The sequence below is a fragment of the Lissotriton helveticus genome, chromosome 8, assembly GCF_964261635.1.
Source record: "Lissotriton helveticus chromosome 8, aLisHel1.1, whole genome shotgun sequence".
Taxonomy (NCBI): Eukaryota; Metazoa; Chordata; class Amphibia; order Caudata; family Salamandridae; genus Lissotriton; species Lissotriton helveticus.
In genome coordinates, this window is record NC_136069.1 from 209,620,370 (window position 1) to 209,647,357 (window position 26,988).

General features: G+C 44.8%; 1 protein-coding gene across 10 annotated transcripts in view; it reads right to left on the reverse strand.

Moving 5' to 3' along the window:
* ITSN1 (intersectin 1) overlaps positions 1-26,988 on the reverse strand; it is a 1,522,922-nt gene that overhangs the window by 1,144,469 nt on the left and 351,465 nt on the right. For all 10 annotated transcript variants that reach the window (XM_078656938.1, XM_078656936.1, XM_078656937.1 and 7 more), the window contains 2 exons: positions 17,343-17,443; positions 11,263-11,326 (listed from right to left, as the gene is read on the reverse strand). In XM_078656938.1, coding sequence (XP_078513064.1) covers positions 11,263-11,326; positions 17,343-17,443 — 165 coding nt within the window. The remainder of the gene's footprint in view (positions 1-11,262; positions 11,327-17,342; positions 17,444-26,988) is intronic.

Consider the following 26,988-nt stretch of genomic DNA (forward strand, 5'->3'; position numbering starts at 1 on the left):
CAGAGTGCAGATTCAGATTGCAGATTCAGATTGCCCTTCTGCCCTCTGTTAGACCCGTTTTTTGTGCCCTTGCCCCTGTTAAGACTCGTTTTGTGTGCCTTTCTGCCCCTATTACTCGTTTTTTCCCTTGTTTTTCTGCCCTTCTGCCCCTATTACTCGTTTTTTCCCTTGTTTTTCTGCCCTTCTGCCCCTATTACTCGTTTTTTCCCTTGTTTTTCTGCCCTTCTGCCCTGTTACTCGTTTTTTCCCCCCTTGCAACCCCAGCATCACTCGGCGCAACCCCAGCACCACCCCAGCACCACCACAGCGCCACTCATCACCACCACAGCGCCACTCATCACCACCACAGCGCCACTCATCACCACCACAGCGCCACTCATCACCACCACAGCGCCACTCATCACCACCACAGCGCCACTCGGCACCACCACTCGGCACCACCACTCGGCACCACCACTCGGCACCACCACTCGGCACCACCACTCGGCACCACCACTCGGCACCACCACTCGGCACCACCACTCGGCACCACCACTCGGCACCACCACTCGGCACCACCACTCGGCACCACCACTCGGCACCACCACTCGGCACCACCACTCGGCACCACCACTCGGCACCACCACTCGGCACCACCACTCGGCACCACCACTCGGCACCACCACTCGGCACCACCACTCGGCACCACCACTCGGCACCACCACTCGGCACCACCACTCGGCACCACCACTCGGCACCACCACTCGGCACCACCACTCAGCACCACCACTCAGCACCACCACTCAGCACCACCACTCAGCACCACCACTCAGCACCACCACTCAGCACCACCACTCAGCACCACCACTCAGCACCACCACTCAGCACCACCACTCAGCACCACCACTCAGCACCACCACTCAGCACCACCACTCAGCACCACCACTCAGCACCACCACTCAGCACCACCACTCAGCACCACCACTCAGCACCACCACTCAGCACCACCACTCAGCACCACCACTCAGCACCACCACTCAGCACCACCACTCAGCACCACCACTCAGCACCACCACTCAGCACCACCACAGCACCACTCAGGCCCACCACAGCATCACTCAGGCCCACCACAGCATCACTCAGGCCCACCACAGCATCACTCAGGCCCACCACAGCATCACTCAGGCCCACCACAGCACCACGCACAACCACCACAAATTCAATCAACACCACCCAGCACCACCACAGCACCACTCAGCACCACCACATTATCACTCAGAACCACCACAGTATCACTCAGAACCACCACAGTATCACTCAGAACCACCACAGTATCACTCAGAACCACCACAGCACCAATAAGCACCACACAGCATCAGTCAGCACCACCACAGCACAACTCAGAACCACCACAAAACTACTCAGCACCACCACAGCAACACTCAGCACTCCACCCTACAAATCCACCCTCCAACCCCAACTACACCCTCCAAATCCACCATCAAACCGACTCAAAAAACAAAACCACAATCAAACTCCACCCTCCAAATACAAGTCCATCAAATTATTTGCAAAAGTTTTACCAATTACCATTATACATTACAATAACTTTTATTTAAAAAATAATTCATACATTTCATTAGAAGCCATTGTTATTTGTAATATCAATACATATAAGTCACAAACACATATTGTATTACAATTGCAAAAGGTGTCACATTTAAAAAATTAAAACTATTGGCATAGTAAAATACAAAACTATTAATTCCTATATTTTCCCTATTAAAAAACATAAATAAAAATAAATATCATTTGCAATACCAAAACATCAAACTTTCCTAATGCGAGACCTATTGCATTGCAAATGCTTGTTTTTTTTATATTTCATCATATAATTATTGATTTGAGTACTCTTTAGAAATTTTTGGGAAATGTAAGGGTCATCCTCAGTTTAATTTTTAGGACTCATTATTGGTCCGACACTGCGTATAGGTCTCACAATGTTGTGAGAAATGTGAGCTTTAGTGGACATTATATTTAAGGTTTGACTAGCAAGAACATTATTTTTTTAAGTGCTCGGTGGGATAGTATATTTCCATTTTTTTTTTAACCGGCAGAGGGTCTGAGTTTGCAATGTTTCGGATAACCTAGTAAGGTGTGCCGATAAATTGTTCGAGAGCAACACTGACTTTGTGAAAATTTATTTTTACCTACACTGAAAGTAAGCAGAGCCCAATTACCTTAGCTGGAGCAGCAGAAAACCAGGCTGGGGTGAGCGCATCGAGGGGCAGACCAGCGTGGCCACTTGAGCCACGTGCGACATCGCTCTTAGAGGGGTGTAGGAGAGTAGTATCTGCTTCTTATAGTTACCCCCACCTTTTGCTGATGTTTCACTGTTTTCGAATTAAGTCTGGCTGGAACCCCTGCTATCCAGGACCCCAGCATAGCTGCTTCCTCTTTAAAATGATTCCATGTACTTTAGGTACACTCCAGTTTGGTTAATGGGGTACCTTTATAAGTCCCTAGTATATGGTACACTAGGTACCAAGGGCATGGGTACTCCAGAGGCCTACCAGAGGCTGAAGCACGTCATTATGCCACCCCTGGGCAGCCTTCTACAATGACACCACAACTCTGCTACAGCAGCCTGTGTAAGGTGGTGTATGCACCTCTTACTTAGACATAGGTTCCCTATATCTACCTTATATCACTGCACATATAAACCTATCAGTCACCCCTGTGGCAGGCCTTATTAATCCTGAAGGTAGTGTGCTGGGTTTTGTGTGAGAGGGTGCCCATGCATGAGCAGAGCCCCTCTGCAGCCTTCGGAATCTATTCTCCGGGGTTGTTCTGTGGTGCAGCCAGACCATATACTCTTAAGTGCATTATAACCTCGCAGTAAATGCTAACTTTGGAATGGCTGCAAGGAAACATGTTGTGTTGGGTGTCAAACACTTTGGAATCATACCCCCCTCCCCACGCCCCCACCCTGCCAGTTCTGGCAGCGGGGTATGATTCCACCCTTCTAGAGGGAGAGATATGTACACCCTGGTACACCCTGTACCAGTTTAAAAGCACCCGGGCATCACAAAATGGATGCCACAGACACGAATCTGGCCTCCTGCTGCCGGAGAAAACTCCGGCAGGGTAGGCCTGGACAAAGGTTTCCTGTCACAGGTAGGTGTCATCACCTCCCAGACATGCTTTAGTGTATTGGGGCTGGATGGGTGCACTCCAAGCCTGCTTTGAAGTCAGCACTGGGGGCACATTTGGTGTTCCTGTGCATAGCCCAGTTCAAACCGGTTGCAGGGGCTACCAACCCCTGCTTTGGCACGAAACTGGACAAAGGAAATGGGTGTAGCCACCCCTCTTACCGAACCCACCCATAGGTGGGTCCCCAGAGATTGTCCCACCCCTTCCTTGGGTATAAGATAGGAACCCCTGACTACAGGACTTGAGATTACACCTGGACGAAACTCTGATACTGAATCCTGGAACTTAAGACGATCTGCACAACGCTGGATGACTGAAGATTCTCCCTTGGAGTAAAGGAGTTACTGCCCTGTTTGGCAGGCACCAAAGACGCATCTGACCGGGTGGCATCTCCGAAGCTACCGCTGGACTCCGAAGAAATTGCAACACAGGAGGTGAATTTCCAGACTTTCCAGAGGCCGACCTGAGTCGCCAGCAAAGCGGAGACCTGCAGCCCTCGTGGGTACCGTGGAATCGGAACCCCTGGACACCGTGCACATTTGCAAATGCATCTGCTTCTCGACGATCCTTGAGGCTGTGCACTGGGTTGCTTTTAGCCCAGACCCCGAGCAGCATTTCCACCTTAGATTGCCAGCCTACACTCCACGAATGTTCCGTGAGCCGGACCTTTGTGTTTTCTCTCGTTGTAACTTCGCGATCCCTGGTCCGTTGACTGGTGGGTCCCTGGGAAGGCAACTTTAACTTTCCTTCCCTGGTTGCTCCAGACGTGCCCCGACTCTCCACCACTTGGGGCATTCCCTGGACCTTGCTGGTCCACACCGACGCATCTTTCCTCTTCCTGCATGGGTTGCTGTTTCCAAGGCTTGTTGTGTCCAATCCGGGCACCGACGCCGCAGCACTCGACATCCTTCGTGGGAAAGCTAGAATCCAGCTCCTGGTCGTTGACGACGCCTCCTGGTCCTCGCAGCTGCAGAATCAAGCTTCACCTCTTCGCACCTGAAGCACCAGACATCGGTGGGCATTCGTCTATTGTGCCCCATGTCAATGGCAAGTGACCCAGACTCTGTCCCCTCTGCTTTTAGGTTCCTTACATCTTCGATCCAGGCTTGGATCACACCGGACACTTTTCTCCTCCACGGCAGCAGCACTTTGAAGCAGATCGCCATTGAAATCAACGACGATTCCCGACACCATTTGACACCTATGCACCCGGCTTCCCTGGGTGAGGTAACTCGAGTACTCCGTGTGTCATGGGTAGGCGTAGGTAGATTGGGGAGGGTTACACACGTCGGGCACAAGAATTAATGTTGGAAACTATGACTCCCAGAATGCTTAGGGAGAACTGGCCAGTATTTTCTTTCTTTAGTTAAGCCTCCCCTGACTGAAACACGGGGCTTGTCACTTTATTGACAAACGGCCCTCTAATAGCCGCTCCATATCACCTGCCCTTAAAGACTACCTGAAAACTCTTCCGCCTCGGAATCAGGAGGCCTCGCAGAACCCTAAACCCATCACAGAGAGTCTGCCTTTCGGGAAGAGTCGCGCGGATGCAAGCTCTCCTGTTTCCTGGAGCAGGCTGCTCTCACCCCGCTCACGCGCTGTAGCACAATCACCTTAAGACCTCAACTCGCGTTGGAACTGACACGCAACGGAGAGAAACGAATCTCTTGGTAGGAGACGCGCGGTAGTGCATTAGTATTGTACTTCACCCCTAGGCTAAGAAACGGCCATCCACGCTCAGGAGAGCGTTCCTCCCATAACTCTAGCTGCAGAACCAACGAAGATTTGGAAAAGAGACTGAGTACTGGGGCCAGTATTCGATATTTTTTTTGTTTCTTGTTGAATATGATCGTCGACCTATACGCTGGAACCACGTGTAGGAGATTAAGAGACTCTTCTTTTCTAGACAAGTGGAACTACTCAACAATTAGAAGAGGATTATCTGCAGATAAGTACCTCCTCTTGTTTTCTAAATAACTTTAGTAGTACCAGACTACCATTGGAGCTCATCCTGACTATAGGATAACATCTCTGGATTTCCTTTTGTCGCTTTATTTTTTATCTTTTGTGCCTGTTTGAGTCTGGATACATGCGGCATTACTGACTAAGTTATCATACATAGGAGTACATTGTTTATGGTGGTACAGGGGGGGATTTTCATGAATGTTGCCTTGTCTCTCACCTACACGGGGCAGTCATAGGAGTGAGATCTACATCTCCTGAAGACATTCCAATTTGTGGTTTCCGCTTCTTTTTGATTCATTTGTCCCTTATGGTTGTATGACCTGTGGAGTGGACACACACACACACACCCACCATACACACACACACCCACACCCACCAACACACACCCACCCACCCACCAACCAACCAACACACACACACCCACCCACCAACACCCACACCCCCACCAACACACACACCCACCAACACACACACACCCACCAACACCACACCTAACCAACCAACACACACACACCCACACCCAACCAACCAACACACACACCCAACCAACCCGCACACACACACACACCCAACCAACTAACCAACACACACACCCAACCAACCAACCCACCCACCAACCAACCAACGCACACACCAAACCCACATACCCAACCAACCAACGCACACACCCAACCAACCACCCAACCCACACACCCAACCAACCAACCCACACACCCAACCAACCAACCCACACACCCAACCAACCAACCCACACACCCAACCAACCAACCCACACACCCAACCAACCAACCCACACACACACCCAACCAACCCACACACACACCCAACCAACCAACCAACCCACACCCCCACCAACACCCACACCCCCACTTAGCTCCCTTGTCGCCATTTTGATCCCAACCTGGGCCAGCCTACCTTTTACCTTTTTATCCACTCTATCCCTGGCGCTCCTGGTTAACCTATAGGCCCTTTGTGCAGCAACAAAAACCTACGACAATGGTGCCGACCTCAAGAGCAGGGAATACTCATTTTAGTCAGGGCTACATGCCCAGCACACGCCTTTAGGCCTCTTCTACTACAACGCGGAGATGGTGGAGAGGGTGGTAGATGTGTAATATCTGGGCTGAACGTTATTAGATCACTGCCCACTCAAATTAACGTTCACCTGGGGCCAGGGGCGACCCAGAGTTCCCATGTGGAAAGTGCACCAGGGGGCATTCCAGGAAGCGGTGTTCTGGTTGAAAGTAGCGGAGCACATAGCTAGATACTTTGAGGAAAATTAGGGCACTGTGTCCGACACTGCAGTCAAGTGGGATGCCTTCAAAGTGGTGCTGAGGGGTGTGTGTATCAAGACCACACGAGGGGTGCAACATACACTGCACAACAAGCTTCATGAGAAGGAAGACAAACTGCGTGCACTCAAGCTTTCTGCTCTACCGGAGATACTATCAATTGATATAGCAGAGGGCAGAGTATAGAGTACAGCAGTATTGATTAGTTTATTGTACCTGGGTTGCGAACCAGCACACAGGGGGAGACAAGATGGGGTGTTTGTTGGTCTGGCTACTACATTCTAAAAGTCCTAAGGGACCGGTAGGAGCAATCCAAACCCAGAAGGGACAGATAGTCTACACATTGGCCATGATTAAGGGGGGAATTTTACTCTTACTACATAATACTTTATGCCTCCTCTCTAACAATAGCTGATCACGAGGTGTGGGCCTTCATGGACAGGGTAGCGCTTCCCACCATTAATGCTCTCCAGACGGATGAGCTAGAGGAACCAATCAAGATTCAAGAGATCCAAATATCCATGAAACAAATGGACATGGGCAGGACCCCACAGCTGGATGAATTTCCTGTGGAGTTTTATGCCACTTTTGCGCCGCATCTGGGTCCCAAACTACTACACACATGCAAAGAGACAAGAGCAACAGGACGACTCCCAGCATGGATGAGCGAGGCATTGGTTGTGGTCCTCTGGAAGCCAGGTAGGGATCCCTTAATGCTGCAGTCATATTGACTCTTATTACTAAACCTCTATCACAAGATACTTGGGAAGGTGCTTGCCTCCTATAGTTCAGATCATGATACATCATGATCAAAACTACTTCATACCAAGCCAGAGTATATCCACAACCTCTGCCGTTTATGCAGAGTCCTGGACTAGTTCAGGCATGACCCGGCCGACAACTGGGATGCTTCTCTAGATACTGAGACATTGGGCTGGCCATATTTGATGGATGTTAAGGGGCAAATAGTATTGGGTTCGAAGTTTTGCCGGTGGGCGCAACTCTTCTGCACTGCACTATGAGCAAAGGTGTGCACTGGCATAACAATATCTGAACCGTTTGATATATAATGGGGCACCCCGCAGGGATGCCCTCTTACTCCCTTAATCTTTGTGCTGGTGAAGGACCCCCTGCCTTCTCTCCTGAGGACGCATTACCCTGCTTGGAGAATCGCCATGACACCGGCTGTTGTCTCCTTATACTGTGATGACGTCCTTATCTATTTTCGCAGAAATGCCCTCTGACATGACATATTGTGCTCAGTTATGAACTGCTTTGAAGATTTCAGTAAGGCCTCAGGGTCAACTGGGACAAGTCGTGTCTTTTACTCCTGTCAAACAACCAGAGACACCAAAGCCTTACTTTTCGCTTGCAAGTAGAACTCCAACCAACAAATATTTGGGAGATCACATTTTTCACGAGCGGTAAGAACTCTTAGATGGTTACCTGGGCAGAGCAACAGTGTTAGCCCTACAGTCCTTGCCCTTCGGGAGAACACCAACGATCCCGACATTGAGATAAGTAACCATTGCAAAAATGCTGCTCCTCCCCGATTGCTGTATTATTTCGCAGCACTGCCACCAATACTGAAGAAATCGTACTCAAAACATTTCACCTCCCTTATCTGGGTAGAAGGGCGGCTTCAGAGTAGCACATAAAGAACGATATGCAACCCAAGACAAAGACGGCCTTGGCACCCCCAACTATGAACTCTATGCTGCTGCTCTGCCCCAGTGGTGTCTATGAAATTGGGGGATGGGGGGGGGGTGAGGGGGGAGATTTCGTAAGATATGGAGAAGTGGGATGTGGGGGGCACACTTAGTGCACCAACCCATATTAACCTGGCTAATGTCTACGAACAAAGGGGCTGGGGAAGACCAGAAAGTTGGTTAAATGCTGCAGGACTACAACACCCTCTTCCCATACTGCTTTAGACTGGAAATTATTCATGACATGAGACAATAGAGCAAAGTGGGCATTCCAGTGTGGTACAATCTATTCACAGATGGGATACTGAGAATGTTTGAGGACATACACAGTTTATAATCTGAGATCAGGGCACTTTTTACTGTGCAATGCACTGCATCATTTGGTGGTGAACACCTGGATGGCAGGACAGAGAGTCACTGATACCTCACCACTTCTACAGGTAGTGCTCACCCACGGCATGACTAGGCATGTGATTACATTTCTTTATACATCACTGCTGCAAAAAGTAGGGACGCAACTGGAGGGGTGGCGGGGGGTTTGAGGGGATGATTGGAATACCCGCTGGGCCATGAGTTGTCACCTAGCGACTGAAGTGTGTGAAGCTGGTATCTAGGAATTCTAGACTGTGATACACCCAATTTAATTACTTACACAACACATTTCCGACACCCAAGCTTAAAGGGGAAATATACCCTGGGGCATTATCGGACTGACCCAGATGCTCAGCCACTAAAGGGAATTTTATACAGATGGTCTGGTCCTGTCTGATAATCTACAAATATTTGGAGGAGATGCTGGGATGTTTATAAGATCTATCAGGGGAACTGATGCCCAGAGAGGTGGAACATCTACATGGCCCCCTTGCTGCCATCGTCAGGCAGCACGGACTCAGCATAGTTTCCTTTGCAGACGACACCCAGCTCATCCTCTCCCTCACCAAGGACTCAATCATCACCAGACTCAACTTCCAGGAAGGAATGAAGGAAGTTGCATCCTGGATGAGCAGAAACCGCCTGAATCTCAACTTGGAGAAGACAGAAGTCCTCTTCCTCAGACCCTCCCCCTCGGCATGGGACAATGCCTTTGTCAGCTCCCCCACAAACCAAACCCGAAACCTCCGCATTGTACTCGACTATCCTCTCTATAACCCAACAGGTCAAAGCCGTCACCTCCAGCTGCTTCAACACCCTCCGAAAGACCTTCAAGTGGATCCCCCCGAATCAAGGAAGGCCGTCATCTATGCAGTCATTACCAGAAGACTGGACTACAGAAACGCCCACTACGCCGGGATCAACAAGTCTCTGCTCCGCAAGCTCCAGACCATACAGAATACCACAGCCATACTCGTCCTTGGCATTCCTCGACAAGAACACACCACCCAACACCTACGGAACCTCCACTGTTCCCCGTTGAGAAGAGAGTCACTTTCAAGGTACTTACCCATGCCTACAAATGCCTCCACAACACCGGATCCCAATACCTCAACGAGAGAATCACTGTCCACGTACCCAAGAGAAACCTCCAAACTCGACGAAACCCGGTGCATCCGCAGAGCCAGAACAGGTGGAAGAACCTTCTCCTACGTCGCGGCCAAGACCTGGAACAAGCTCCCGATCAACATCAGACGCGCCCCCTTCCTGAACATCTTCATGAAGACACTCAAGACCTGTCTCCTTGACTGAACGGAGCAGCTTACCCCCCCCTTCCCCCCCCCCCCCAAGACCCTCTCCCCCAGCGCCTTGGAGACCCTCGGGGTGAGTAGCGAGCTTACAATTCCCCAGATTGATTGGCTGCGTGCATTGAAACATAACAAGAAAACTATACACACTAGTAGATTCATCGACTTGCCACTGGTGTTGGCCAAGCAGTGCATAGTGATGACCTGGAAGGCAGCAATAGCCTTAGCACTCGGTGACTGGCTCAGATCTGTGCCTGTTGGTGATAGCAGAGGTGGATCCACTGTTAGGCCCCGGGGTGGCTGGAGGCTCAGAAACCAGATTTGAATATTGGGACAATTTCCTAACACAGATAGAGGCCAAATCGGACTGCTGTGATCTTCCATGGCTGCAGCCACACACAACACTTGTGGGAATTACAATGAACAGTTGACACAGGGCTACAAGGCAGGTTGCGAGAGTGACTGCAGACTTATCTGAAACCCTAATTGCTGGGATCCAGTTGCATGCCATGGGCTTCTCTGACCCCTCTTCATCCTCTCTTTGCCTCCTTCAGCCCCATCTCCATTTCACCCACTGCAGGGAGCCCTTCCTCACTCTTCTACCTTCGGTAGACTCATTAAGGACTTTCTTGGACTCAACAGGCTGGCAGGTTATCTATTTTGGTACTATTGATGTGATTCTTATTGTTTATTATCAACTGGTGTCCTTAAAATGGTGATAAACAGATACAAAAGACGTGTACATGTTGTAAGTGTAAGATATGTGTAATTTACATACATTTAACACGGTTTTAATTCAAATAAAAACTATTAAAGAGATACGGTGAAAACAAAAAACTATCATTTTAGCTTGATTTGTTTAGGGAAGCCACATTTCCTACCAACGAAGTACACCCTACAAGCCCTGAGAATTAGGGAAAACAACTTACTGTAAATAACCTTTTTGAAATCCTAGGTTTGAATTCACTGGCAAGCATAGCTCAAGATAAGCTGGATCCAAGCAACATTGTTGGGATATCTACATAAATAGATATTTTCAGACAACTAATCTAAATAATTTAAAAAGCCATACAAAATGGATCCGACCCTTCAGAACACATGCTGGATACTGAGGATTTAAACTGATCCATAAGTCAATCACTAAGTCAGCCATGTGCCTTTCATCAGTGTACATTCTGGCCACCAACAAAACATATTGAAAATTAGGATAAGCAAGTTTATACTCGAGATCAAATGCTGAATGGTATTTCAATGTGAAATGCCCAAAAATATACTTTAACCCCTTCAGTGCTAATGACAAGGGTAACTCGTCATGGAGTTTCCATTGATTTCAATGGAAAGTCAATGGAAGTGCATCATGTGCCTTAGCAGCCAAGTGGTTAAATACAGTTAAGATGAAATGTATCCATAAAAAGACATTCTTACCATATTGTTGCCAGCTGACCCTGAGGTAAACTTGATTGCATAAGGATAGTTCTAGCTTGAGGACCTCCAATGAAAACAAAAATTTAAATCTTGTTTCAAAACAAATAGGAAAAATAAAGCACTATATATTTTGAAAAATGCAATAACTGTTTTGCTTGCTTAATAAGTCAATGCTAAAATTTCATGCCAACCACATAAGTGTGTCCCGCAAATTTCCACTTGCACAAAATATTTTTTACTTTTATTTTAGCTTATAAAAATAATGCAAACTTATGCCAATTTTGTTTTAACCTCACAACAAATACATAGATTTAGAAAATATCCCAAAATAAAATCTTCATAATAAAATTCATGCTGCTCAAGGTGATTAGCACAAAACCTTTTGGAGAAATTTGTACAAGACTAATTTCCTAGGCTTTCCAGAGATTTAAATGTATCCACACAACTAATCATGAGGTACCCAGTTTCTTAGTGATCAACCTTTACCAAAGTCTTCTGTCTAGGAAGGCAATATGTTATTCAGTCACACCAATTTTCTTTCTATTGAGTTTTAAATTGTTTTGGACTTCACCTATCATCAACACAACACTACTACTAATTCCAAATACAAATTACACAAAACCCAAGTACTGTGAAAACATTTCAAAAGATTAACATGTCCGTTTCCAGAAGTTTGTAAAAATCTGTAAAATCTAACATTAAAAAATAAACATTTTATATTTTCAAAAAAAATGCAGGTGCAGGTAAGAGCGGTGGGGTGGTGGGGCAGGGCAGTAAAGTCAACAGACAACTACGAGGGAAAATAAAAAAAATAAAAAGTAAACCACTTACCCTCGTAGTTGTCTGTTGACTTTACTGGAAAATATTATTTTTTTTGCAGAGTTTTATATAGCGCGAACTAGACCCGAACCGAATCAGGTATCAGAGCGCTTTACATAGCACCAGTTACGTTACATGAGGACGGACACACATTCATTTTAGACAAGGGGAGATTAAGTGATTTGCCCAGAATCACAGGAGGTTTTTGGCGTCGTTACCGAGACTCAAACCCAGATCCCCAGGTCCGAGGTCGAGCGCCCTAGCCGTTAGGCCAACTCCTCTAGATTATTTAAGTTACTAGACATGCAGGTCTAGTAAGATTTTTTTATGATTTTTTGAGGCCTGCTATCCTGATCAAATCTCTCTGAGATTTCTTTATCTGAAACGTTTTTCAGTTCAATAAGTTCAAAAGACATAATGTTCATCGATAACCCAAAGAGTTGCATTGCTTACGTGATGTTTTAAAGGAGGGAACCATTTCTCCCTCCCTCAGAAACAATCTTGCCTTAAAAGCTCACAGAGGGACCCCTCTAACATGTAGCAGTCAACAGTCAACAGCCTCACCGAATCACTGTGGCTAAAGCAAGAGCAAAAGCCCTCATCAAAACCAACTTCAACCTTACAGCGTTGACTTGAACATAAGAGTTCATGCCAAATAACCAACAACATGTTTAAGTTAAACTTCAAAAAAACATTTAATTTAATATATTTATTAAATATTTAATTAAAAATTTAGTTGAGCGCTGTAGCACGTTTCATTTTGACTACATTTAAAACATATACAATTAATTTATTTAAATATTTAACAGTGTTTTTACTAATTTATTATAAAGTATATTAAACTTTTGCCCTGTCCTAAACATTGGGAGATCTCCAAAAAGAGTGTAGAGTCTAAGGGCCATTTGTAGGTAAATGAGAAATACCGATTTCTTAATAGCGAATTTTACCGATTTGCTATTAAGAAATCGGTATTTCCTATGTAGGTAAAGAAGCGGTAAAAAATACTGAATCCTTAATATTCCTTATTACTGAATCGGTAATTGAGATTCGGTAATAAGGAATACCTACCCATTCATTTCTATGGGCTTGGAGGCCCAAATGAATGAATGTGAAGACATTCAGTATTAGTGATTCGTTATTACCGAATCTGTAATACCGGGAGGTATTTCAAGGGTGCCAGGGTGTCCAAAGGACACCTTGTTGCACTCCTGAAACGTGCATGTGTGCACATGTGGCGCACATACATGCCAAAAGGGCATGGATGTGTGTGCTACATGGCACTTTAAAAAAAGCAAAAACGTGCTTTTTAAGGGAAATCGGTAATTACCACCAACTTGAAGTTGGTGGTAATTACCGATTTCTTAAGGCTCAAAAGCACTCTTTAACGCGCTTCCTACATTGCATTTAAGGAATCGGTATTACCGATTCTTTAAATGCAAGAGCATTAAGGAATCGTTATTTACGGATTCCTTATTTACGAATTCCTTACCTACATTAGGAATGGCTACATACCGGTCGGTAACGTTGAAATTTACCGAATTTCGGCGTTACCGACCGGTATTTAGCCACCTACATCTGGCCCTAAGTATGGTAAACTATAGGGATATATAAAAACATTTATTTAAAAAAACGAAATAGAAACTATTTTATGTTAAATATTAATGTGCAAACATTTTGGATATTTATTTGAAATGTAGAACAAAATAAAAAAATGCTACTACACTATTAACCTAATTTTATATTAAATTTGTTTCTAAAGTAAAAAATAAATTTAATTAAGCATTAATCGTTAAAGGTAATATTGGATACACTGCAATTATGGTTTAATAAAATTAGTGTTACTATAATTTATAAATTCAAAAAAGGTTATTAAAATATTTTGCAATTGAAAAATAAAAATTGTTTGTTTTTAGGTAAATGTCTTAATATTACTTATATATGCAATTGTTAAATAACTTAATTCAATATTATTTCCTATGTGATTTCATTTTTAAGGTGCCACCTATTTTTAATGGGAGGGTGTTGCAGTACCAGTGGTTGCTATGTGTAGTTCTGGGCTTTTTTCAGCTCTGAGCTAGGGTCTTTTTGGCTGTAGTATTTTTAGAAATGGACTTTGTAAATAGCAATGGACTTACTCTTTGGTGGTTGGGTGTATGTCTGTCCCTACAGGCCTTCCTAAACAACTCCTTACACCTCCCTAAACCTTCCCCGTTTATTAGTAAGTACGGCCTTTTTCCTGCCTAGCCCGCTAGTCCCTTCCACATTTGCTACTAATGGCCTGATTATGATGCCGTAGGAAACGGTTCCGACCATCGGTCGGAGCCGTTCCAACAGCATTGTAATCTCCCGTTTGAATTAATTTCCGACCGACCCATTTGGATGGAGTCGGTCGGAAACTAACTGAAACAGGATTTCCGAAAGGCTTACGACAGGCTCGGAGAGCCCATCTGTCATTCAGAAAGGGACCTGTAATCCCAAGGGCAGCTCTTTCCGTCCAACGGATTACGATGGCAGATTGCCACAGCCTTTCTGTGCCAGCCTTTCCGACACAGGCTGTGGGAATCAGACTTTGGGGGCCCCCAGCAGTCCTCCAGATGGCGGCCCTATGTAGCACCTATAGTGCCCCCCTGTTGATCCCTGCACCGGGTAGCAGGCACCCTGTGGTGCCTGCCACGAGGTGCAGGGATGAACTGCACCTCTTCTCTTTACACTGAGAGCATGTCCCCATTGTAAAGAATAGGCATGTGACCAAACAGTGTTCGGTCGCATCCTACTTGCTGGGTTGGGAGAGACGACTAGAGGTCGGTCGGTTCCAGTTCCCAAACTATGTCATACGGACTCAGGTCCGTCAGACATCGTAATCTGGCCCCAAGTAGTAATCTTACATGTTTGAGCATCTACCCCATAGAAAAGGTAGGAGAGGCGGATATTTACACTCTGAGATTTGTGAACACCATTTTGTACTACTACAAAACGTATTGTAAAATACATTTTGTGAATAAGGCCCAAGGTGTTTAAAGTGCCAATGAGCAATGAATTTATAGAGGGAGCCTTAGCCTTCCCACCCCTTCTCCACATCCCCAATGGCTAATGTTTTACCCCCAGTTTGCTTGTATATGGTGCAGCGCTTAGATCAGAGAAGATCCTTCCTAAAACAAAGATAAGACTCTATACTTCTGAACACCACCACCCTGCTTTTTTGTATCATGGGCAGATTCATAGACTTGCAATTTATCCAAGCAATTTTGAGGGCCCTAGGTGTAAGATCAAAATGGATCGCGTCATCTGCAAACATGAAAGTGCAGATCAGACAGGACTTTAGCTTTGGTGGAAAACTTGGTAAATTTGCATTCTTTTTGGGAAGATGATACAAATATAGCGAAAAGAGGGCGGTCAATAAAGAGACGTGTTTTAGTTAATTCTGGGTATTTAACCTCAGAGACAGTCCTTTGCCACCATCCGTAAGAAAGTTCTACCAGCTCGTAGCGTGCCATGATCAATTTCAAAAGACCTGGCATGATTTTTAACTGTGCTAATTTTCTCACAAAGTACCTCTATTAACGCAGCATATACAGGTTATTTTCTTACCCCTGCTTATCTTTCTAATATGAAGTGTGCAGCAGAAAAATGGTCCAATGGAAAGCCATAGGCTTTAAACTCAGACTGTTTATAAGGAATAATTGCAGTTTCAAAAGGCCAGGACTGAAGGTTCTCAAGGATACTTTTAGCAAATCTCTCATCCACCAAGTCGAGGAGCAATTTTTGACAGTTAATTCCAGGGGCTGTTTTTAACCAAAGGAAGTAGAATGCTGCCTACCTATGATTTTGTCATAAAGCAGTTCTGGAATAAAGGGACTAAGAATATGCTCCATAAATCAGGGTCCTTTTTCACTACAGCAAAAAGAATGGAAATACTGTACCACAACACATTTCTCAACATAAAATAGTAACAGCTCTAGTAAGCTTAAGGTAAGCTTCATTACATATAAATCCGATATTTATGGAATCGTTTTTGCTGTGGATCCATCAAACAGCCATGATGAGCTATCAAATGCCAAAAAGCCTCTCAATTCTTTGATAGAGCTGCTTCAAGCAGAGTTGTACCACTATAGGTCGTCCTCTTCCTCATTCCCTATGCCTAGACTGCCTTTTCCTCCACATGCCAGCTAACTTCACATGGCTTTTCAAAAAACGTTTAATAAGCTGCAGACAGCATAATCACAACAGAAACACAATGATCTGCTTTGTTTCAAAGAGTGAGATTTTTCTGCCTCAAAGAGGGGTTTGTTGTACGATTCTGCTGACAAATTAATCCATACAAGTTTCAAATTTAGTTATTATATCCCCGTTAGAAATACACAGCATATTAACACAAAGCAATAATATTTTATATAGAAAATTAATCTTTAAGGACCAGTGAATGTGCACAAGATTTGTGTACCGCCATATCCCCTGCACATAAGGTTCATCCTCAGATCTTTTCTGTGGTAGTTGCTAATCTTACAGATAAGGTAGTGTGGTTGCATGGGATGTATTCATGGACAGATACCTCTGAGCGGAGGGAAAAGATTTTAAATGAGGGGGGTAAGGTTATCTATTATGGAGGAACACAAGGCACTGCTGTGTGGGTGTAGAAGGTAAATCCCCATCCATTCGAACATTTAAAACCACACAACCCCACCCCATCAGTTTCCAAAGCATCATAATCCTTTGCTTATCTGCCCTACCCCTCGGTGGGAACAAAGCTGGTGGGATGCTCCAAGAAGCCTTCATTTTGCCATTTCTATGAATTTCAAGCATTTGGTTTGATAAGTTTGCATTAATGCCACCAACAATTAGAAATTGATCAACTTGTACCTTCACAATTGTCCTAGAAATGAAATGAAATTAATACCACTCCAGCCAGGACTGTAATGCTTATGTCTATGCTGCATTAATGCAAACTTCTCACCTCACAAAAACACTGCCTTCAACAACTGATGAGTACCTATATCTAGGTTGTCAAGCGGGCCTCTTGGGTAGAGGACCAGTTATATGGTGATGGAAACTATTTGTTGGGGTGGGCGATGTGGTGTCAAACGAACCGCAGTAATGGAACAGTGCAATGGGAGGACGGGGGTTCAAGGCGTTTATGTTGCATTGTTCAACTTAACTATGATAATGATAATGTATAAACTAATTGTCAACGACAGTAATCTACAATGTTTAATATGGCAGATGCCTCCTGGATAAAAAAAACAACAAAAAAAACTGTTGAGTACCTGTTAGATGTCCGCTCATTGTTTTGTCATGGCTATTGAACAGTTGGCGATACTTCAGTCTTGAGGATTGTGGAACGGCCCAGTCTGCCAATGGAGGTGCACTAGACGAAAATGATGCATAGATAATTAGACCGCAAAGTGCATTACGAATACCGAATAATATCAACTACCATACAAAGTTTCTTAAATAAATACTTTTGTTAATCTAGCCATTCAATTACTTAGTTATTGAAGGAGAAAAAGTGGGCATAAAAACTAAATGATTTTACACTTCGTTAATGATGACCATGAATCACACGGACTGCTTTGAACCAACTCCACAACACTTATCAATTACATCACTGCTTTTTAAATGTGTGCCTCTAAAAAAGAAAAGAGGCTACCTTAAAAAAGAGGCTAGTAATCGAGTTGAAGTCTGTATGCATATTATTTTTAAACCATACAATTTTCGTGCTTTTAAACATTCACCTCGGCTCCCTTTCTAAAGCAATTGTGCCTAAACAGTGAAATTCTAAGTTTGAGTTTTAATATGCCTTATGTCCATGGCTTGCCATGCTGAATATCTTGTAAAAATGCTTGAATGTGCTTAGATATTGATGCTGCAATCACAGCAACTTTGCATTGGAATTTGTAAAAGAGGAAGCAAGAAAAGTAACTTTACAGGTGTTATGGCAAACTTGACCTATCTGCTTTTAAAAAGAGAGTGCAACATTACTCTCAAACCATTACATTAAGAATGAAGGAGCCTAACTGTCTCTTGGTCAGCACTCACAGGCACCTAGTACATTATAAGCATCAAATACACAATAGGATTAAAACAGCAGGAGATTTTACTCCTAAAGTGTGCCACAAATTGGATAGTTTTGCAATTTCAAAAAAGGTCAAGACAAAGCGATCTTCCTTTCATTTCCTAATTTTCTTTTCATTTTAATCTGACATTGCAACATATTCTAAAGGACTGGCTTCGGCCAAGCTATAAGTGTATGCGTTGCCCTCAGCCGGCATTCCTTTAATTCAGAGGAACAGTCATGTCAAGGCTGCAACAAATCACGCATGCGGCAGCCTGGCTGAGAACGGCCCCTTGTTTAATCCTGGACCTCGGCCAATCCTTTAAAAGAGTAGAGCTGTTTTAATCCACATCACTGGACAGCTACCCGGGCCCATCACAGCGCTGTCCTTGTGAACCAACTTCAACTGTGACAAAGTGTCTCACATAAATAAGAAAACCGAAACAGCAACTAAAAAACTCAAAATGAATGTGGAGTAATGATGCTACTGCCTCGGTATCCAAAAACTCATCAGTGTCAGAAGGCATCTGTCAGACGAAGACAAGACTCTCTCTCCACGTCTCTTGGTAAGGAGGTGCCCGGCGTGGATTTCTTCTCCCTGCCCGTGGCATATTAGTCCCAGTGAGCTGACTTTGGGTCCAAAACTTCCAAGGTAGAGTGATACCGCTCCACCAACAATGGATACTCTGCCTCCCCATCTGGAGTAGGATGCGCCACCCAACGAACAGTGCGATACAATACAATGAGAAGCGTCACGACCTCAAAGTGAGCAGAAAACTGAAATCACCACCTTCATGCTTTTTTGGGGGGATTTTAGCCTTTGAATCCAAAGTGGCCATTTATTGTCCACCTGCGCAGCCGTGTCAACATGCAAGAGTCTGCGCATTCCTCAGAACTTATGTTGTCTTCAGACCTTCAAGCAATGCATATGGTTCCAAGGGCTGATTGGGTGCCTAGATGCAAGAGCACTGCATCACCCTGACAAGCTGTATCCTTAATCCGCAGTCCTGCGCTGCCTCTTTACAAACTGACTGGAAATCCAATCGGAATGCCTTAGAGAGGGGACTACATATGCCGAGGCGTCATACAGAACATAAAATGCTCAAAACCTACGTGCTAAAAGTCATATCTTTTCTGAAAGTTTTCTACGAGTAACCCTTCCAAAAATACTTGCAGACTGCAAGCGCCTGCAAATGCAACGATTTTGGAAGACAAACAATTCAGCCTCTGCTCTGGTGGATTGAGCATAAACTCGAGAGCGTGACCTTCTCCAAGGTCACGGGATAGCGCGATAAGAGACTACCCACATGGCACTAGTGACTTAAGTCACTTTGTTCCCCGAGTAAGGGCCGCTCATAATTTACTATAGGGGGGTTTACTATAAGGGGGTAGGAGCACTGCCAGACTCCGACCTGCGGTGCACACTTAACGGAGTGAGGCTAGCGCAGACGGGGGACATGCACCCTTAGACAGCCACAAACAAATACACTGAACGGCCCATTAAGTGGAAGATGGATTAGTTACTTGAAGCCGTTGGTACATTGGAGGCAGAAACGAAACCAGAGTCTGAAAGGGGAGGAGAGGAGGGACAACGGCATTCCGAGCATGCTAGGACTCACCGTTAATGTTGTGATTTTCAACACAGCAGTTTAAAGCATTTCACATTTTCAAGGACCTTCTTAAAAACATGTAATGATGCACTGTTAACTTGATCAGTCAATACAGTATTTTAATTTCAGTAACATTGTGTGCATGAGCCTTTCTTTAACTTCTATCATGCTGCATCACATCCTGTTATACAACCTTCTGGTTCCACTTTTCCTTTGTTTGCATCCAAATTAACCTGCAAGTCTCCTTTGGCCACTGCAGATCACCTGGGGTAGCGAAAGCCAGAGACTTCATTTTTCTGGAGATCACTCTCCTGCAGGACCAGTTCACAGATTTTCTAAAAGATCTCAACATGATCTCCTCCATCAGAGCCACCCCATAGGGCCCAGAGGGGTTGATGAACAGTGCCATTGGCCCTGGAGAAACAACTCTAAGTCCCTGACTGCCAACTGAAGTAAGAAGTCCCTGAACCCAACATTGCATTTGGGTCAGAGGTCTTCTCTCATCTAGCTGGGCATTCCTCTGCCTTTGCTTCCTTCAGGTCCCGGCAGACCACGCGCGAGCACACCTCAGCATCACCCTCGACTACTCCCTCACCATGACCCGCCAGGTCAACTCCGTCGCCTCCACCAGTTTCAACTGCCTCTGCATCCTCCGAAAGACCTTCAAATAGATCCCCCCCAGAAAGCAGAAAGACCGCCACCCACGCACTCGTAACAGGCAGACTGGACTACGGCAACGCCCTCTATGGCGCAATCAACAGAACTCTCCTACACAAACTCCAAACCATCCAGAACACCGCAGCCAGACTTGTCCTCAGAACCCCAAGGCATGAACACATGACCCAACACCTACGAGACCTCCACTGACTACCCGTTGAGAAGAGAGTAACTTTCAAATTACTCACCCACGCCTACAAATCCCTCCACAACACCGGACCCAAATACCTCAACGAGTGAGTATCCTTCCACATACCAAGGAACCTCCGCTCCGCTGACCTCACCCTGGCAGAAACCCTCGCATCCGCAGAAACAGAGCAGGGGAAGAGAGTAATTAAATTGAACCAGCATTGGGAACAAAGGCCTGGGATCTCGTTAGAAGTGGAGTCTGAGAAAAATGTAAACCTTAAACTTCCACAAGGAGCGCAGAAATGTGGAAATTAATGTAAAATCTGTATTTGGCATTGTAATTTACCATGATATCGGTGCATTAGCTGAATCTTTGCTAAAATATGGTGAATGTCTAGTTTGGTGCAGATTTCGCCCATTCGGTAGAGTACAGTATAATACACACACCTATCATCGATTACTACATATGTACCTACTCAAATAATTAATGACCACTCACCTTACAAGACCTACACCACTTCACCACTAATACCTGTAGGTTCTCTTCTGCAACAAGCTACCTGTGCACAGATACCGCTCATCCCGCACAAGTGCACATACGTGTGCAGATGTGTTCACATGCAACAGCTCAGAGTCTCTTACCGCAGCTGCGAAAAAGCAGACCTTATTTTAAAAGGCAGACCCCTGAGATTAGCACTCCCAGTCCATTATAACAGTACACAGTGAGTGAGTGAGATTCAGGTCGTGAGACTCGCATACGATAGAAGGCCATAACTCTAAAAATCTAAAAAGTGAAAGATGTAGGGCGATTAAATGGTTCAACCCCTTTTCTCACACTGTCGCTATACTGGAATGCAGCCTAGATCCTAACTGATAGCCTTGTGGGCGGTTATTGGTCTGGACTCGCTTACAAGGCTGGGTAGGGGTTGCCATCTCTATTTTATCCAAACAAGAGAGGTGGCTGATTGAGTGGTAGGTAGCAAGGATATCTGACTGGCTTGGACTTTATCAATGGTAGGAAGACATGCTGGGCAATGACAGTGTCGGCAAAGATGCCTTGGGTGAATGAAGGATTGATTAGGTTCTGTAGTGTCACACGTGCGTCACTATGGATGACAGGATGGTATTTTTGTATGGTGTGGTCTGCAGGGAATTTTAAATTTTGATAGGTTATCGACTATTAGTGTGTTGTATGTGGCATCACCAGGATGGCAGTTGGTGAGTTGTCGTGGTGTTTACTGGTTTTGTCAATATTCTGCTGGAAGTAGCTGTAAATCACACTGCATTTGAATGTGGAATGCTCTAGGGGGATTTGAGGTGGGGATACGCAGTGCCAGATGGCCTTGAAGAAAGTTCAGCTTTTTCTGAAAGCTACATTGATGGTGCAGGTGTAGCATGTGGTCTTGGCTTCAGTGAGTTGTCTCACAGAGGATTTGGTTTAGAATCATATTAAGTGCTTTCATGACCTCAAAATATTCCCGAATATTCGGCTTCTTTCTCTTGCCTTTGCCAGTTGTCCTGGGGAGGTTTTCAGAGTAGCAAGAGGCTGCTTGCATTTAGATGGGCAGATATGCATGGACTGGTGCTAACACCAGCTAGGGCATGTGGTTAACAGTGTCAAGTTAGGCAGCCACACCTGGAAAGGGGTTACATAGGTGAGCAGAGAACAGTATTGATGGGGTTATTTTTGAAGCAGAGGAATTCCTGTTTGGGGAGCATCCGAAAGCCACAATGAGAATCTGGTGTGGAGAAAATTAATTCTAAAGTGACTAGGTCCATTGCATTGTTCCAAGTGCGACTGGAAGTAGCAATGTTTTGGTGGATGTTAAAAGTGTGAAAAGGTCATTACTACTGGTACCCATTAAGAGGGAAATGGGAGAAGATGGTGACCCTAATCTTGTAAGATTCATTATTACATTTAACTGTGCATCACACAGGTCCAAAATATCTTGAAATAAAATGGGAGCATTGTGAAATGTGCAGAAACTCCAACTAGGAAAAGCTGAGTTAACGCCTCAGTCACATACAGGAAAGCTCAGTCTTTAAAAGTTGTTGGTAAACAATCATTTTTGCAACCAAGGAGCAAACACAGCTTGGCAAGAAAAAGAGCACGCGCTATGTTTGAGCTGTAAAACATTCAAGAAACAAAATATAGTCTCTGTTGAGAAAGTTATAAACACTGGTTTTTAAAACAAAAATCAGTTGCAATACCTCTTATACAGTAGATGTTCTTGAGTATTGATGTTGAAAATCATTCGTAGGGGTACTGTCTTTCACGCATAAAAAATAATTTGAGAAAAGGGCCCTTCAAAAGGGGACACAAGATACCCAGTTCCTAGGCGATGTCACAACAGTGACTGCAATAAACTTGTGTCCTTTGTGTTTATACGATGGAAAAGGGGGAAGGGGGGGATAGGGGATTAAACTGTAGAAACTTGTGTCACACTATATCCTACTTTTCAATAGCCGGTAGCCATATGGTTTAAATACTGATGAAGACATTCATGTCCATCTATTGTAGAAGCATGAGCTGAAATAATTTTTGTTTTCCTGCTTTAACCTGTAAATACTGTTTGTAGTCAAGGATTTAGGAAGTGTATTAAGTGCAAGGCTTGAAAGTATGGAGTACATACAACTCACTACAATACGCTGTTTGATAAAAAGCCCAAAAAGTATAGAGTAAATACAACTCACTACAAAACGCCATTTGACAAAAGTTCCATTAAAATCAGAATACCACTCTACATATTAGAATGTCCCTGTACACTACAATATATAGGCAGCACAATATATCAAGTGCTACAACACACGAGGGCAATAAAGAATAGAGACAAAACTTATCCTATAGCAAGAGATTTTGAATAGTTAAACAGCAGAGAGTGAAAACTAAGATGCTCCATACCTAAAAGTGGTAGAAGGGGCAATAGGGAAAAGAGCTGAGAAAGCTAGAGTCCACATAGGTCATGAAAGTAGACAGTACAATTCCCACAGGATTGCACATTGATAAAGAGTTGTACACACACTTATAACAACCATTTGTCCGTAGCTGTTTCCACATCAAATAGTAGGTGTAACACTCTTAACTGTAAGAAAGTCCCTACGAATTAATAACAGCACATATAACGAGGATACTGTGAGAATTTCATATCGAAGTTTGATAACTGTAGAGTAATTGCCCACTACGACCGGATTGGAAGTACCTGAACAGATTAAAATAAATCATTAGATTAATGTATATAACCGGTAACAGTATGTTGGAAGCTAATGAAATGAATGTGTATCTATATGTGCAGCTGTCGGCACCACTACATTTAATTTACCTGTATTGTCAACGTTAAGATGCAAGTATTTTAATGAACTGTTATACTGGTAGCACTGTAAATTTTTTTTCAGGTCTACACCCCAAGCGAGCATGTAAGCACTTTAAAGTATGTAATGCCCACTAGGGCAAGATTCTAAGTACCTGAATAGCAAGTATGCAGCTAAATTAATATTCAGCCATGTTGGTTTAGCTCACTGGGCAGAATGCATACCCTATTATTCACCCGTATTGCATGCGTCAAGAGGGGATTAAGAGATGTGATAAGATCTGTATGTATAATAGGAAATTTAGTGCAGAAAGAACATGAAATTGGTTCTGCATAATTATTTGTCACTCTTAAATTGAAATTATTTTGATGCATTGTTACATGGGTAACAAACAAGTATTTTTTTCATGTTTACGCTCTTAGTTGGCACGTGAGTGTGCAGGCATCAGTTCTTGCATACTGTGTAAAGGAATTTAGAGAATTGTTATGGGAAGCTGATACTGTTTATCCTACAACCTCCCTTTGTTAGGTGCACAGTAGGAGACGGTATATATATATATATATATATATATATATATATATATATATATATATATATATATATATATATATATATATATATATATATATATACACACACACACACACACACACACACTTACATACATATATATGTGTATACATACATAAAGGCTAATTGTACGTTCTAGTTAGGTTCACAATTTACACAGACAAAACCACAGAAATTGCAGCAGTTATAGTGAGAGTTATCTCAAGATACTATAACTCGTGCCCTAAGGTAGCTATAACTCACGCCCCACCAGGATCAAATATTTTATTTTAGTTGAGGTGCTCCCTCCCCAAGCCTCTGTTTTTAGGTCTCGCCTACGCAGCACGCAATGCGCTGCTTAGGAGGGCCTTTAGCTGTCGGTCTTCGTTTTTCAAGCACTGCACTCGTGCTTGTGGTGGCATGCACCTTGCGGGAGCGAGCAGCGTCGCGCCTCAAGCACGAGTGCAGTGCTTGAAAAGTGAAGACTGCTCTCCCAAGCGCGCACACCACTCGCGGGCTCATCTCCTGCTCCACCTCTCTCTTCACGTGGCCACTCCCCTTCCTGTATGCGAGGCTTGCCGGGGCCGCGCTGGTCTTCTATGCTGCTTTCTCTGTTGTGGACTCCAAGGCTGCTCGTGTTCGCGGACTCACCTCCTGCTCCCCCTCTCTCTTCACGTGGCCACTGTCCTTCCTGTATGCGCGGCTCCCAAAGGTATCGCTGGTTTTGGTATTGGGACACTTGGTGTATCCCACTGCGCGTTTGTGAAAGCTCTCAAGGCTTGTCCCTTATTTGGTTTGTTCAGCTAGTTTGAGGTGAAGATTATTTTTAATTAGATTCCTGTTAAGACTAACAAAAATCCTCAAGCCTTCATTTGGTAGGAACTCTGGCCTAACCATTAACTGGACAAAATCCTATCTATATGTCCTTTCAGGCGACGTCCCTCTTCTTCCAAATAACTGTCCCATCCAGATTGCACTAACGGGGTTTAAATACCTCGGTATTTATATTTCATTGGACCCCGCAATTCGGTATGAGCAGAATCTTCTCCCACCCCGGTCTAGATTGAAGCAAGATGTCGCGGGTTGGCGTAAGCTTCCGCTGTCGCCGCTTGGTCATGCGGCCCTCTTTAAAATGACGTCGCTGCCTCGTTTTCTTTATGCTCTCCAAAACACTCTTGATGTAGTTCCGGCTAGCTATTTCCGTGCAGTTGAAGACCTTCAAAGGAAGTTGGTATGGGATGGTAGACCTCGTATCGCGCTGGCTAAATTAACGCTCCCGTGGTACGACGGGGGTATCGCTCTCCCCGATATAAAACGTTACTATTGGGCGTCTCAATTGGGAGCCATTAATCATGGTATGATTGGTCCCGAATTGATCCCCGCCTTTGCCATGGATAGATGGCTGTTGCCTGGGTGTAACTACTATAGGGCGCTGTACTCTAAATCGGTGATTAAGGATTTGTCGGGACCTACCAGGACAGCTGTACGTCTGTGGCAGGACGCAAATAGTTCAATGGGGTGGTAAGACCGCTTGACTCGAGCGGCCCCGCTTTTTGATTCTGATAAACTTGGTAAACTGTGGAAGACCAAGGCGTTCGATAAATGGGACCTTATTGGTATTAGTAAGGTGGGAGACCTCTGGGTTAAGGGTCAGGTTAAATCGTTTGAGTCATTGAAGGAGTTTGAGTTAGGTGATTCAGAGTACTTCCGTTATGTCCAAGTTAGTCATGCTCTGAGGTCGGTCTTCCCAGTGGGGGAGGTAATTTCGGAATCGTCCCCGCTTGAGGATAGACTGATGGACAGCCATGTGCCCGACAGTACTATCTCCCTAGTCAACAAAAAATTAATAAATGATAGGTCAGACCTCCTGTTGCATCTTCGTGACTTATGGACCCGTGACGTCCTTGAGCTGGATGACGAGGACTGGCAATCCGCGATCTCCTCTCCCAAGGAGGTCGCAATTCCGGCTCGACTCAGACTGGTTCAACTTAAGATTCTTCATAGGATATACGTCACGGGCCCATGTTTGGTTCGCATGGGCTTTTCTGAGGAGGGTTTGTGTAAGTGAGGATGTGGGCAGGTAGGGACATTTCTCCATATCATTTGGGAATGTCGGGAGGTTGCTGCCTCCTGGAGTGGGGTACATGATGTAATGAAGGAAGTGGCGGGGGTTGCCCTCTTGCCGGAAGCCAGACGATGTTTGTTAAGTGTCTGGGAACCCACGGATTATAATGTAGCTCAGACACAGTGGGCGGCCCTGGGGAACATGATTGCCAAGCGATACATTGCTCAATTGTGGGGATCCCAAAGGCCACCTACAGTAGAAGTATGGAAAGAAATCATGGACTGGTGCATGTTTAGGGAAAAAACTGTGTATTTGGCCCGGGGTCGGCCCCGAAAGTGGTGTAGAGTGTGGGGACCTTGGAATGGCTACCGTGGAGATATATATACACCGCCTATAGTAGATAACATTGACCCCCCACTTTCCCCCTGACCCCGCATTCGGATTACTCTATTGTATGAACATTGCTTTCACCTTTTTCC